We start from the raw sequence: 14,566 nt of genomic DNA, 5'->3' as shown, positions 1-14,566 counted from the left end.
CAACAACCACAGGGAGCCATCACTATACCCTCCGCTCGCCTACATCTTCCCAGGGGCAGTGGGCACATAGGGCAGCTCCTACCGGCTTTAGGGGGCACCAGAAAGCACACATGCCTCCTAATCTGACCTGCATGGGCCTGGGGGCTGGTCCCATGCCACCCTCTGAAGTTAGAACTGCAGTCCAGGTCACGTCTGACCACAAGACCTCCTTCCGGATGTTTGCCTCTGAGCTCCCAGCCTGAGAAGGCAAAAGCAAGGTGGTGACAGGTAGTCAGGTAATGTCCTTTCCCCCGTCCATGGCCAAAGTTGGACAGCAGGGTCCGTGCAGGAACATATCCAGGCTACCTAAAACAGAAAGGCTGACCAGGGCCAGGTGTGGTGGCACACATCTGCAAGCCCAGGAGTTTGAGGCTGAGGCAGAGGCCTAAGAGCTCAGGGCCAGCCAAGGATCTATGCTGAGACTGTTACAAAAAAGCCAAAAAACAAATACAAAAGGCAGAGGAGATTCTGTGCTAAAGCTATTTTGTGCAAGCAGCACATTAAATGGTGTGTGAGTGTGTGTGTGCTAACAGCGCTGTTAAGGTTTATGTGGTGGAGTATTAGCTGGAAAATCATGGTTTCTTAAGACAGAATCTGGGAAGGCTTGTCAACACACAAGAGTTGAGATTCCTGGAACTTGGGCTGTTTGAGGAAGGGAGAATCTGAAGGACTGTGTAGAGAGGCCTTAAAAGGAAAGTCTGTTCACAAAGAGACAAAGGGACTGACTTATGTATAAACTTAAAAGAGGAATGGACAGTTTAAAAATTCCTCAACATTTAAACACACCGGGGCGGCCACTCGGGCTGTTAACAGATTAACCCACAGATTTCAAGTTCTGATTTGTCTTTTCTTAAATAATAATAATAAAAAAAGCCTTGAGGCCTGCATACAACCAACTTGAAGCTCTTATCTACACACATGTACAGTATTTATAGATAGCTCACAGGCAAACTGAACGGTATGGACCACAGACCCGTCCCAGAGCTGGTGTCAAGCCAGCTCCGGCCTCAGACTTACACAAGACGAAAGACACCAGCCCAGAGACGCAGAGCGAGGTCCCCGGCCCCTCAGTGCGCGTGGCTGGCGGCGGGCGGGTCACAGGGGCGCAGGCTGGGCGGGCGCTGGGCGCAGGCCGGGCGCAGGCGCTGGGCGGGTCACAGGGGCGCAGGCCCTGGGCGCAGGCGCTGGGCGGGCGCACGCCCGGCCCCGCGGCGCCCCGGGCGGGCCCGCCGGCTCAGGGCACGCCCTCCCGGCGCTGGCAGCACTGCGACGGCGGCGCCGACCAGTCGTAGACGTAGGAGAGGCGCAGCTGCACCTCGCGTCGGCAGAGGCGGCCCTCGCTCTGCAGCGTGCGCTGCTTCTCGCGCATGTCCTCGGGGCTCTGCTTGTGCGTCACCAGGTACTGGTTGCTGCAGCCGCGCGACTTGTACTCGGTGTCGAAGCGCGGGTCGTGCTCGCGCCGCACGTCCACCGGCGCCAGCCAGGCGCCCAGCGACACGTCCTCGCTGTGCCAGGCGCTCAGGAACTCGCGGGCGCCGCGCAGGTAGCGCACCAGGTCGGCCGACAGCACGTAGCCGCCGCCCAGCGCGTAGGGCAGGTAGAAGTCGCAGAGCTGCCAGGCCGCCTCGCGCCAGCGCCCGCCGGGCTTCACGCGCCCGCGCCCCGAGAAGAAGCCCCAGTAGAGGCGGCGGCGGCGCGCGGGCTCGCGCGCGCGCAGGTCGGCCAGCACGGCGTCCAGCCGCACGAACGAGTCGTCGTCCGCCTTGAGCACGAACTCGAAGGCCACGTGCTCGTCCAGCCAGCACAGCATGGCCAGCACCTTGGCCGTGAGGTTCTCGTAGGCGTCGCGCAGCGCGGGCAGCAGCAGCAGGTCCCCGTGCCGCGCCTGCTCCAGCTGCAGCGCGCGCCGCTCCTCGGCGCCCAGGCCCGCGGCGCCCACCACGAAGCGCGCCCACACGTCCCCGGGCGCGCCGCGCCGGCCCGCGCCCAGCCACGTGCCGCGCACGGCGCGCCGGCGCTCGGCGGCGCGGGGCGCGCTGGCCACCAGCACGGCCAGGAAGGCCGAGGCCCGGGGCCCGGCGTCCGCGGCGGGCCCGGCGTCCGCGCCGCCCTCCGACGCGCAGCGCGCCAGGTACAGCAGCGCCGCGCCGCACAGCGCCAGGCCGCCCAAGCCCAGCGCCGCGCGGCGCCGCCACGCGCGCCGCAGCAGCTTCATGGCGCGGGCCGCAGGGCGCCAAGCGCGCAGGCGCGGCGGCCGGAGGGCGCGTGCGCGCGGCGGCCCCGCTCCCCCGGCCCCTCCCGGGCCTCCTTCCAGGTCCCCCGCCCGAGGCGCCGGCCCCGGCCGGCGGGCGGCGCACCTCGCGGCAGTGGAAAAGTCCCGCGTGGCTCGGAGTCCGCGAGTTGGCGGCGGCGGCGTGGACCCTGCCGGGAGCGGCAGTCACGTGATTCCGCGCAGCCTTCTCATTGGTCGTCTCGGAGAGGCCGCGTCATCACTTCCGCCCGCAGGAACCATGGCGGCTCCGGCGTCCGCGCGGAAGGCCGCGCCCGCTCGCGCCGCCCCCGGCCGTCCTGCCTGCCACTTCCCGTAAGAAAGATGGCGGCCGTCTGAAGCCAGGGTCGCTGGCGGCGTCTCGGACGCTCCGGGGCGCTCTCCTCCCCGCACCGCCGCGCGGCCGGAGGCCGGTGAGTGACGGCCTTGCCGGCCACCGCACGCCCGGCCCCAGGCGCCCGCGGCCGCCCTGCGAGGCCGGGCCCGGAGGCAGAGACCGCCATGGGCCGGGCACGGTCCGTGGGTCCCGCCCGGCGTGACCCCAGCCCGGCCTGACCCCGGAGGCGTCCGGCCCGCCCCGCGCGCGGGCCCGCTCCCGGAGCCCGGCGACGGCGAGCAGCCGGCCCGGCACCCGTTGGCCTCGGACCTCGGGCCCGGCCGGCCGCTCCGCCGCGGTGTCCCCGTGGCCTGCGCGCCGGGGCCGCGGCCGAGTCCGCGGGGCCCGCCCGACCCAGCCGGTAGCTCTGTCGCCACGCGCTCCGAGCCGCGTCGGGAGCCCCCGCCCCGCCGCCTCCGTCTCCGTCTGTCTCTGTCTGTCTCTGTCTGTCTCTCTCTGTCTCTGTCTGTCTGTCTGTCTCTGTCTCTGTCCGTCTGTCTCTCTCTGTCTCTGTCTCTGTCTGTCTGTCTCTCCCCCTCTCCATCTCTCCCCCAACATACTCCTAGTTCTGAGCCTAAACCAAGAGTTTTGCTTTCTTCTCTTCCCTCCCTCTCTCTGTCTCTGTCCGTCTGTCTGTCTCTCTTTTTGGAGGGTCTGGGGATCGAATCCAAGGCCTCACAAGTGTTCGGCAAACGCTCTACCATTCATCCCCAGGCTCTCAGCAGAGCTTCTAGATTGTCTTTTTGACCGAAGGAATAGTCTGGTGTCACCAGAATTGACACCCAAAGGTGGTAAATAAAGAAGTTCCCTCCCTGATCTGAGGGGCCATCTGAGATCTGTGTAGATTGCTTTTTCCTGGACCTGTCTACAGTAAAGTTCTAAGTTACAAATTAAGCCCAAGCCTAGATTAGCAGCAGTCAATAAGAAAAATAGGAAAATTAAGGTGGCCTATTGTGATGAAAGTTATTTGTGATTCCTCTCAGGGAAGACAGATATTAATCATTTTGGAGTCTAACAGCAGGTAAAGGGTTCCTCATCACCTTCAGTGAGGATGTATCCACCCTCTTTTTGTGAAGTTTGATTGACTAGTCTGGAACTGATACCTCTAGGGGCTGCGGCCCATGAAGTCCCCCTTCCTTGAACTCCTGATGTGATGGCACATGCAGAGGTTAGGAGAAGAGCCGTGTACAGCTTGTCCAGCCATGCTGTTCTTGTTGCTCTCACAAAAGACACCTACTCTTGGCTGAAGAGGTGGGGGGTTCAGTGGCAAAGTGCTTGCCTAGCATATGTGAGGCCCTAGCTAGCTTCTATCATCAGTACAAAAAACCCCACAAAACTATGTGAACTGAGGAGAGGAAGTTTCGTTTGATGGGCGCCTGATATTTGTAGCTATTTTGGGTTGTTTTTCACGTTAAGCATTGTGTGAGTAACTTCCCTGTATTACTCTAGATAAATAGAGTTGAAAACTGACTGTTCTTTCAAGGAGCAAAGTACAGTGTATTTGTTCATAGCATGTATTTCTATGAAAGCAGAGAGTGGAATTGACCCTAGGAGGAAGTGGCCTTGGTTCTTACCAAATGCTTGCCTGGCTTGGAGAGCCAAAGCAGACATAGGATCATACCTCAGCAGAAAGGAAGCTCCCTGGCCAGTGCTGAGCACAACGTGAGCATATATGCTTCAGAATCCCTCTCTTGGGTGACTCCGGGCTGGTTCAGCTTCTGGCCACCTTGGAACAGCCCTGCAGGTGTGACCTTTTACTCGGGAGCAGCACTTTCATTGTTTAATGTTCTCAGAGACAGCATTTGTTGAACATATACTAGCAGTGCTTAGGGTGCAGAAGTGGAGTAAGAGGAAGTCCTTGCCTGGGCAGAATAGGAGACAAACAACTGTAATACTCACTTGGGGGCCTGGTGGGTGTTTACCAGGAGGACAGACTCTAGGAAAGAACGCAGGTGTGTGTGTGTGTGTGTGTGTGTGTGTGTGTGTGTACACATCTGTACGTGCCCACACGTGCATCCGTGTGGAATGGGGTGGTGGTGCGAGTGTGGTGCTGAACCCCCTCCCCCCCCCCCCCCCCCCCCCGTCAGCTGACATCCCTGCATTGAGGCCTCCCAGTCCTGGCACAGCCTTCAGTGGGAGGTGAGGAGTCCTCTCATTCTTGGTGAGAAGCTGAGTCCAGGAATGTAAGGTGACTTAGCTAAGGTCACCGTGCTCAAGTTGGAATCTGTTGGGAGGACAGTCAGACTTGTGTACTGTGCTGTAGGGAGGAGGGGGCCGTGGATGTGGTGGCACCCTTGAGCAGTGTGTGTAATGAACACTGCACGTGGTGTTTGTTTTGAGACAGGGTCTTACTGTGTAGCCCAGGCTGGCCTAGGACTCTCGGTCCTGCTTCTACCTGTGGTTGCTGGGATCACAGCCGTGTGCCACCATACCCAACTCCATGTGTGGTCTTGATTCTATAAGCTAAGGACTTGTGTCTCATGCTATAAAATGAACGTTTGGTGAAGTATTTGCCGGGTTCCACTAAATGATAGGTCTCTTTCTCTCTTTTGTAGACCATTAGCTGCTCACCGGGGTCTGAAGCCCGCCGTTTGCCTTCAGGCTTCAGCCTTCTCTCTGTGGTAGCTGGGGCTCTTAGGTTGAGCCGGGAGCTCCCTTGCTTCCCTGCCACTTGCCTGCCTTCAGCTTTGGCTCACCCCTTGCAGGCGCCCACTGCGGTCTAGCCGGAGCGATGACATCCAGGCAGGGCCACCTCTGTGGCCTAGCTGCCCCGTGCCTTTGGCTCCTGGGCTTCATCCTTCTGACGGATGTGTCTGCCCGGCCTGCCAATCACTCGTCCACTCGGGAGAGAGTAGCCAACAAAGAAGAGAATGAAATCCTGCCTCCGGACCACCTGAATGGGGTGAAGCTAGAGATGGATGGACACCTCAACAAAGACTTCCACCAGGAGGTCTTCTTGGGGAAGGACATGGATGGGTTTGATGAAGATGCAGAGCCACGCAGGAGCCGGAGGAAGCTAATGGTCATCTTCTCCAAGTAGGTGGCCCGTGCGTTGGCTGAAGGGCACCTTCATTTGCTTGCCCACTTGCCTGGTTGCCCAGTGTGGGAAGTGACGTGCTGGGGAGGTTGCTGCAAGTGTCTGTTCAGGGGTGCAGTGTGTGAGCTGAGGATCTAGTGGGAACCCCAAGTCTTCCTGCAGGACCCTGGGTGGGTAGGGTTTGGAGAGCCAGAGCCGGGCTGCCACGCTGTGCCCGGGTCCTCACAGCCAGGAAGACGGGTCAGACTCCCAGGCGCCTGCACTCTCTGGGAGCAGTGTGTGTGCTTACCCTGTCTGTAGGCTGGTTCAGCAGACGGGGCTGGACACAGACTGGCTCTGCAGGCTCTAGTACCATTTAGAGGCCTACCCCAGGATGGCCCTGGAGAGTGTCTGACTGACAGTCAGGTGAAGCAAGCTCATGATATCCCCTCTGTTTTGTGTGTAATCTGCCCCTGTGGCTCTGTCCCCAAAGCCTTGGGTCTCTTCCTCTTTCTTCATTGGACACAACATGAGGTCCACACAGGGTCTTTGCCCTGAATTCTGTAATTCTCCATGGATGAGAATATGCTTGTGTGGTTGTCCAAAGCATATAAAACATCAAGACCATGATCTGGGGCCAGGGATGTGGCTTTCGTGGCTGATCTCTTGCTTAGCATGTGCCAGGCCCTGGGTTGAATCCCTAGCACTAAAATAAAACAGAGTACAATCCGTTGGAAGCCATGACTGGAGGGTGGACCTGGTCCTGATAACCGGTGTACACACTGCCACCAAAGTAGCAGCGCCTGCCCCGACACAGTGTTCTCTGCTGGCCAGCAGGCGCCTGGTACCCGGCTCTCCACTTCACCACTGTTGATGACAGAGGTGTTCCCAGGGCCAGGCAGTGTCCATGTGTCTGTGTCTGTGGAGGGTCTTTATCCGTGTGTCTGCCTTCAGAGTAGATGTGAACACTGACCGGCGGATCAGTGCTGAGGAGATGCAGCGCTGGATCATGGAGAAGACGGCAGAGCACTTCCAGGAGGCTGTCAGGGAAAACAAGCTGCACTTCCGAGCTGTCGACCCTGATGGTGATGGTAAGTGGGCCCACACAGGAGGTGCCGTGGCTGGGGCCGCGGTGTGTGCTGACTTGGACAAGTGGGACCTCGAAGGTCCGTGGACTTCAGGCCATGGAAGTAGAAAGTGGAGGCCAGAGTTGGAGGCCAGGCTGTGGGGGAGGGCGCTGAGGCCCACTGACTGAATTCAGCCAGAGTTGTTTTCACATGGCTAATGGCTAATGTTCGTTGAAGTTGTAGGGCATAGAACAAATAGCAAACGTGACCCAAGTATTTTAACTGAGAAAATCACAGTAGCTCCACAAGACAGTAATCCCAGTACTCAGAGGCTGAGGAAGGAGGATCAAGTGTATGAGGCTAGCCTGATTTGCATAGGAATGTTCCATGTCAAAAAACACACCAGGAAGCCGGGCGCCGGTGGCTCACGCTTGTGGCCCGGCTACTCAGGAGGCCGGGATCTGAGGACCCAAAGAGAATCTGCTCTCATCAGAAGTGTGATGCTGGGGCTGGGAAGGTGGCTCAGTGGTACAGTGCTCGCCTAGCATGCAGGAAGCCCTGGGTTCCATTCCTCAGCACCACGTACACACACAGAAAAAGCCAGAAGTGGTGCTGTGGCTCAAGTGGTAGAGTGCTTGCCTTGAGCAAGAGAATCTCAGGGACAGGGCTGAGGCTCGGGACTGGCGAAGCTGTCTGCTTTCACATTGTTCCTTGTTAAACACCCTGATGGGCAGTCTCCTCTTTCAGGTCGTGTGTCCTGGGATGAATACAAAGTGAAGTTTTTGGCAAGCAAAGGCCACAATGAGAAGGAAGTTGCTGATGCCATCAAGAATCACGAGGAGCTTAAAGTGGACGAGGAAAGTGAGTGCTGTTCAGGTTGTTGGGTTGGGAGGGGTGGACTGACCAAGAATGGGGGAGACGCCAGCTGTGTAGGTTACTTGGGATGCCCGGGTTGCATCCCTGGGCACGGGCTCGTCTGGCTGTCACGGGGTACAGGTACATCCAATGCAGCCATACGCTTATGGGTATTGATTGGGACAGCTGGCCCAGCATGGTGGTCAACAGAAAAGTGGGAAGCTGGGGCCGAGACTCCACTGCCATCAGAGCGCCCCCTGAAGGTCTGGAGGAGACAGAAGTGGCCAGCTGGCTGTTCCTTGGGCACTCGACCCACTGAGGACAGGGCATTTCCTGGAACCTAAGAACTTGGTGACCTGGACGGTGCTCGTGCCTCACCCTTGTAATTCTAGCTACTTAGGAGGCTGAGATCTCAGGAGGCTGAGATCTGAGGATCGCGGTTCAAAGCCAGCCTGGGCAGGAAAGTCCGTAGACTCATATCTCTACTTAACCACCAGAAAACTGGAAGTGGCACTGTGGGTCAAGTGGTAGAGTGCCTTGAGCTGAAGAGCACTGGGACAGCACCCAAGCCCAGAGTTCAAGCACCATGACCGATTGCCCTGGTACTTGTGCTCATTTGGGACTCCTTGGAATCTGGGCCCAGTCTCAGGTCCGTTGTCTGCATCTCTACTCTCAGGACTTGATAGAGTGTGCTTTGAATTCATTCTGTTCCAGAGTCCTTGGGCCCCCGAGTTAGCAGTCCATGCTCAGCCACCTCTGACCTTGCGTAGCCTGTGCGTTGATCTCTCCAACTTGAGTGCACTGTAGGGCCCTCTATTGTTTGTTCACTCTGGGAATGTGAGCAGCTGCCAGGGACTGGGGGCTGGAAGGTCTGTGCAGTGCCTGCTCCTGCGCGGCCTCTAAGAAACACTTCTGGCACACAGTGCGGGTCCTGGGAGAGAGTCTGCGCTGCCCAGCTCTCTGGCTGTATGGCTTTGACTCCTCCAGTGTCGTGGCTGACCCCTCTTCATCTTTGCAGGGACGATGGTCACTAGGGTTGGGCCTACCTAGATCCAGGAAGGCTTGTCTCCAGATTTATAAGAGCGTCAGCCTTCAAGACCCTCTTCCCAAACAAGGGCCTGTTCCTGGGCTGGGCTGGGTAGGGGGGAGGGAGAAGAGGGAATGTCCACTCAAGTCTTAGCATAGCTGGGCTGGGCAGCAGCTGCAAGAATACTGTGCAGTCTTCCAAAATGACCCTAAATAGAGCACAGTCGTGTGCCAGCAGCTCTGCCTGTCCTGGTAAGGGTTCAGGGTAGACTTCAGGCCTCCATCGCTGGATAGACAGACCCCGAGCTCGAGTGTGCCCACCTTTCTTTTACCTTTTTCAGGCACAGTTGCTCACGCAAGCTGCCTCAGCCTCCCTAAGTAGCTCCCTAGAAGGCTCTGCCACTGCACTGTGCTTCTTGCTCTCCTGTAAATACATCCTGTGTGCAGTGAGATTGCCATGGGGTAGGCTGCAACCAGAAAGCACTGAGGTGTGAGGCCACTAGACCCTCTGTGGTCACTTGGAGGCTGATGGGGTCTTGATGGGCCTGTTGTAGCCTGGACTTGGCTGTGGGCAGGGCAGAGCCCGTGGCTGGGCCCTTAGGGCCCTGGGGCTGAACGACCTTCTGGAAGATACTAGAACACCAGGTATTGCCTGCTGGCCATAGAGACTGGTCCGTGGGAGGTAGCTGCTGCTTTGGAGTCTAGGCCCACGTGTCCAGAGCCGGGCCCCGCCCACGGCAGGTTTGTGGGAAGCTGTGCTCGCTGCTCAGTCATTTCTGGAAACCGGGCTTTCTGCAGTACGCCGTCCTTGTGCAAGCGCACGTGAAGGCCAGAGGAACAAAAGTGACGCCTTTGTTCCGATCGCTGACCTGGTGAGTCAGCTTGGCAGCCAAGTTTCCACTTCTGCCAAGGAACAAACAGCGTGTGCTGGGGAGCAGGGAGCTAGACGGCCTAGACGGCGGGGCCTGTGTGCTGTCCCTCCAGGGCCAGCGCTGTGTGGCCGGCCCCGTGGCCTTGCGTCCCGCATGTCCTGTGTGGCCGGCCCCGTGGCCTTGCGTCCCGCATTCACCTTCTGGGTGTTTGCACCTGTGTCCTGCACAGCAGGTGCTCATGGATGCGACTCTCTCAGCACAGGAAGTTCTGGAGAACCTCAAAGACCGCTGGTATCAGGCAGACAATCCTCCTGCTGACCTGCTGCTGACCGAGGAGGAGTTCCTGTCATTCCTTCACCCTGAGCACAGCCGGGGCATGCTCAAGTTCATGGTCAAGGAGATCGTCCGGGATCTGGGTAAGGCCATGTCCGTCTCCCCGGGATTCTAAGCCCAGTTGTGACCAATGGGCAGGGATTAGTATACCTCCTGAGTGGGCAGTGGCCTCACAACTCTGCCGCTGAGCGCAGCCCCTCCCTGACCACTAGAGTGAGCAGAACAGGCTTGACTTGGTTTCCAAGCAGGTCTTGCTTCCTGAGATTTGGGCCAAAGCCCAAGGTGAGCACCTGTTAACACGGGTGTTTATGTAAGATCCCTAGCGGGCCCCCACCCCTCATCCACAGACCAGGATGGAGATAAGCAACTCTCCCTGCCCGAGTTCATCTCCTTGCCTGTGGGCACCGTTGAGAACCAACAGGGCCAGGACATCGACGACAACTGGGTGAAAGACAGGAAAAAAGAATTTGAAGAACTGATTGATTCCAACCACGATAGTATTGTGACCATGGAGGAGCTGGAGGTGAGTGTGCCCTGTGGGTGGCCCGAGGAGGCTGGGCGTGCCCTGTGGACAGCCCCGAGGCTTTGCACTGAGCCAGCAGCAGTGGTCCCCAAAGAAGGGGGGCCGTCTGCGAGGGAGGCCTGATCCAGAATTGCCGAGTCTGCTGACGTCTGGCCGAAGCGATCACTGTGTGTCAGTGGCTCAGGTCACTGTGGGGTCTCCAGTGCTTACGTCAGAACCCGGAAGGCTCTACCCGGCCTCTGCTGATTAGCTCTAGGTAGTAGCTCCCAGGCTACTCCCTGCATGGGGATTCTTTTTTTTTTTTTTTTCAGTCCGGTCATGGGGCCTGAACTCTGGGCCTGGGCGCTGTCCCTCAGCTCTTCAGCTCAAGGCTAGCGCTCTATCACTTGAGCGACTGCCACTTCTGGCTTTTTTCTGTATGTGGTGCTGAGGAATGGAACCCAGGGCCTCATGCTTGCAAGGCAAGTGCTCTACCACTGAGCCACCTTCCCAGGCTCTTTCATGTTTTTCCTTAGCTTTCTTGCTCAAGGCTGATGGTCTACGGGCCATTCCACCACTTGAGCCACACCTCAACTTTCAGATTTTTGGTGGTTAATTGGAGATAAGAATCACTTGGATTTGTCTCCCCATGCTAGCTTCGAACCGTGATTTGAGTGCCCTGAGTAGCTAGGATTGCAGGGGGGCATCTGGCTTTTTAGGAGATTCTTGCTGCTCCTTTTGTATAGGACCAGAAGGAAAAAGCACATGCTGACCCAGTTCTGACGTGGCCTGTGTGCAGGGGTTGGAGTTAGGCATGCCGGCCATCCCTGCCACCGCCGTGGACCAGCGTGTGTGTCAGTTGTCCTGTGTGAGCCTTTCAGACTTGTTTTTCTCACTGCTGAATGAGCAGTGTGGTCTTACACACAGCGTTCGTCCTGTTGATAGCTGAGCAGGGTGTGGCTGTGGTTCAGGGACCCTGGTCCCTGGAGGCTAGTCCCTACCCCGTGGTCCAGTGCGTCTCTGCAGTAGACGCCCCACTGCAGACCCAGGGGGTGTTCCAGCAGTCCTGATTCCTCACCATGTTCCACCTGGCTATTCTGGAATGTTCCAGAACGTGCCACATCATCATCCTGCAGCCCACGGGCACTTTAAATGAGGAACTGCTTTGGTGGATGGTTATAGTGGTATAACCTCACCCCTGAGGACAAAAGTGCTGCTGACCCCCCTGACCTGCGTCCATGGCTGAGTTCTCATGGCCACATCGCAGGTGTGGGGACAAGTTGAGCTGGGCCACACTGAGCTTTGTCCCATGGGTGCTGGGTGGGACTCTGACCCGTGCTGGCTTCTGCTGCAGAGCTACATGGACCCCCTGAATGAGCACAACGCTCTCAATGAGGCAAAGCAGATGATTGCCATTGCCGACGAGAACCAGAACCACCACCTGGAGCCCGAGGAGATCCTCAAGTACAGCGAGTTCTTCACAGGCAGCAAGCTGATGGACTATGCCCGCAACGTGCACGAGGAATTCTGAGTGCCGCGGGCCGAGCCCCGCTCCTCCCCAACCTCCGCTCTCCGCGCATTCTGAGCGGCTGTGGCCTGTGAGGCCTGGCAGTTAGCCAGGGCCCCAGGGGGCTCTGGAGCAGCTACCTGTGCTGCATGGGGTGCTGTGTTCCCCACCCTGAGGCCCCGAACCCCCTTCTTCCTGCTTCCCTGAGGACACGTGCTCTGTGTCATCTTGGGGCCACGCCGTGCCCAGGGTTATTAAAGATGTGCTTAGCAGGTCGTATGTCTCCTCTGCAGCGTCAGAAGGCCGGCAGCCCTTGACCCCCGCCTCTGGACTGTCAGAGCTGCCGAGCCCTCAGCCGCCGAGGGCATGGGTCACGTCAGGGCCCGACCCCGGGCTTGTAGAAAATAGTACACCCTCTTGCCATTTCCTTGAAAACAGGTTCAGACAGAATTAGAACCTGCTTTGCTAGAAATAAGCTATCTCCTTCCTGTTGAGGACCCGGGGGCCACGGAGTAGGGTCCTCCCCCAGACCGTAGAACCGCAGGATCTCAGGCTGCAGTCTGAGAAAACAGATTTGTTGGCACAAGAGTGATTAAACAGGAGTTGCTGTATCTTGTAGATTCATTCTTTAGGTGGAAACAAAAACAGTTGGGGACTTTGTGGCTGGGTGGTTTCCACTAGAAGCTTTTGAGGTGGGTGATCTGGTTAACGGGGTTGTAGATTGTGCTAAGCGTTGATTCGATTCTGCCAGGGGTAGAAGCGAGGCCAGGACCTCAGCCTTCTCCAGTCTGAGACAGGTGGAAGAGCACGTGTGAGGAGCGCTGTGTGGGGTGGGCTCCACCTGAGTTGGGTCTTACTGTTGGTATGAACAGTGGATACTGGGCTGAGGGAGGCCACATGTGTGTGCGCGTGTGTGTGCGTGTGCGCGCACGCGCCTGCCTGCCCATGCGTGCACATGTGTTTCAGGAACCAGTCATGAGCGCTGTCTCAGTGCTGAAATGGGATAGAACCCGGGGTCTGAGGATGGCCCTTGTGACTGGGCTTTTCCCGAGGGACCCGCTTCTGTGCCCGTGGGGATCCCTGCTGGCAGCCAGTGTGGTGCCTTGCTTTCCAGGCCTCTGGCAGCCAGTGTGGTGCCTTGCTTTCCAGGCCTCTGACAGACCCTGGCCTCTGTAGCGTCTGCCCTCTGAGACGGTCCGCCTCAGGCCAGTGCCACTGGCTGCCCCTCAGCTCTCGGTCCTGGGACAGAGGGGTCACGTTGCACGGACTCGGGACCCTGCCTTGGGACAGTGCAGTCCCGGAGGTGCCGTGGGACCTGGTCCCCTCTGGCTAGAGTACGAGGAGCAGCCACGTGTGGGGCTGTGTGGGGCTTCCCTGTGGCTTGTGCTGTAGGAGCCAGGGCCCTGTTCGATGTCTCGACAGGGTAAAGCTCACCACATGTGTCCAAAGGGAAGAGAAGTTTAACACCAGGGACGTTGGCAGGCTGACTCCATCAAGACAGAGCAGCAGCTGCCATTAAGCCAGAGTTACAGGGGAGAGCGTCTGCACGGAAGAGCTCAAAACTGCAGTTAGTAACTGGGAAAGTTTATGGTGAGGTGGTTGATGCATTTGGTCAGGCGAGGTCAGAACCTAGAGACTCAGTCAAGTGGAACCAGCCACAAGTCCCCAGAAGCTCGGCCCCCAGCCCCCACCCCCCAATTATGCCTTCTAGAGTGCGGGTGCCCCTGGAGACTGCAAAACCCCAGCTCGGGTATGGGGAGGCAGCTCCCGCCGGCAACGCTCCCGCGTGGCTCTTCCCGGAGCACATCATGTCACGTCACGCAGGCGGGCTCTGCTGCCGGATGGGCTCCCTGCGGGAGGGAGGGGCACGTGTGCATTCAGGTTGTCTTTTGTTTAATTAGTTGTACAAAGGGGTTTTAATTACACAGGTCAGGTTACGGTATAATGCTTCTTGATCAGTGTTGCCTGTTCTCCATCTTTTTTTTTTTTTTTGGCTGGTCGTGGGGCCTGAACTCGGCCTGGGCGCTGTCCCTCAGCTCTTCAGCTCAAGGCCAACACTCTACCATTTGAGTCACAGCACCATTTCCAGCTTTTTCTGCTTCTGTGGTATTGAGGAATTGAACCCAGGGCCTCATGCATGCAAGGCAAGCACTCTACCGCTGAGCCGCCTTCCCAGCCCTGCTCTCCATCTTTCTTCATCTCCGTACCTCAGATGCACTGGGCTTCAGTGCATCTTCGGTCGCCTGTCATAAGTGCCGATCACCAGCCAGATAGGACAACCCGAAGGCAGGCAGAGCCCTACGGCGGTCCCCATGGGAGAAGCACCTCAGGATGAACCCTGAGTTTACCTGGCCGTCAGCAGAGCGCTTGTGCAAATACAAGCCTTCCATCTCTGCAGGCCAGAGAACTGGGTTCAGGCCTCCCTCCTCTGCTCGTCAGGGTGGGGTGGTGCTGGCCCACTACTGCCCTTCCAGGCTTGGGGGGGGTCCTGGGACCCATTTCTCAGGAGTGGCGTTTCCTTCTGCCTATTTCTCAGCTGTAATTTGGCCTGTGCCTGCCTGGCCTCCAGGCTGGGAATTTCTGTGAGTGGCGGGGCCCCATCTCTCACCTGTGCTCTGGGTTGGGGATTCCCCTCCTCAATAGGGCTCTCTATCTGCAGCTCCTACGTTAACTGGGTAAAAGACATCCCATCAGAATTCTGTTG

At 58.1% G+C, this 14,566-nt stretch overlaps 2 protein-coding genes across 3 annotated transcripts; one reads left to right on the top strand and one right to left on the bottom strand.

Annotated features, from left to right (window-relative positions):
* Window positions 1-865: 865 nt before the first annotated feature.
* On the bottom strand, window positions 866-2,254 carry B3galt6 (beta-1,3-galactosyltransferase 6). The gene has a single exon (XM_070037117.1). The coding sequence runs from the start codon at window positions 2,252-2,254 to the stop codon at window positions 1,274-1,276; it is 981 nt and encodes a 326-aa protein (XP_069893218.1). The 3' UTR covers window positions 866-1,273.
* Window positions 2,255-2,612: 358 nt separating this feature from the next.
* On the top strand, window positions 2,613-12,137 carry Sdf4 (stromal cell derived factor 4). Of its 2 annotated transcripts, none has more exons than XM_070037111.1 (7): window positions 2,613-2,721; window positions 5,390-5,720; window positions 6,655-6,791; window positions 7,515-7,628; window positions 9,778-9,936; window positions 10,201-10,376; window positions 11,710-12,137. In XM_070037111.1, exons 2-7 carry the CDS (start codon window positions 5,416-5,418, stop codon window positions 11,884-11,886), a joined length of 1,068 nt encoding a protein of 355 aa, XP_069893212.1. In that variant the 5' UTR covers window positions 2,613-2,721; window positions 5,390-5,415; the 3' UTR covers window positions 11,887-12,137. The 2 variants fall into 2 exon arrangements, with proteins under 2 accessions (XP_069893212.1, XP_069893211.1); XM_070037110.1 differs by having other exon boundaries at window positions 5,240-5,720.
* The last annotated feature ends 2,429 nt before the right edge of the window (window positions 12,138-14,566 follow it).

Source organism: Dipodomys merriami, unplaced genomic scaffold (genome assembly GCF_024711535.1).
Source record: "Dipodomys merriami isolate MVZ:Mamm:240054 unplaced genomic scaffold, mDipMer1.0.p SCAF_28, whole genome shotgun sequence".
Taxonomy (NCBI): domain Eukaryota; kingdom Metazoa; phylum Chordata; class Mammalia; order Rodentia; family Heteromyidae; genus Dipodomys; species Dipodomys merriami.
Note: the sequence above shows the minus strand (reverse complement) of the source record. Positions and strands in the feature narration are given on the sequence as shown.

Excerpts from the sequence above, each read along its gene's own strand:
- B3galt6 (XM_070037117.1), bottom strand. The coding sequence starts at position 2,254 with ATGAAGCTGCTGCGGCGCGCGTGGCGGCGCCGCGCGGCGCTGGGCTTG.
- Sdf4 (XM_070037111.1), top strand. The coding sequence starts at position 5,416 with ATGACATCCAGGCAGGGCCACCTCTGTGGCCTAGCTGCCCCGTGCCTT. Across the intron at positions 7,629-9,777 it reads GCTTAAAGTGGACGAGGAAA|CACAGGAAGTTCTGGAGAAC; the intron begins GTGAGTGCTGTT and ends CGACTCTCTCAG. Across the intron at positions 9,937-10,200 it reads GGAGATCGTCCGGGATCTGG|ACCAGGATGGAGATAAGCAA; the intron begins GTAAGGCCATGT and ends CCTCATCCACAG.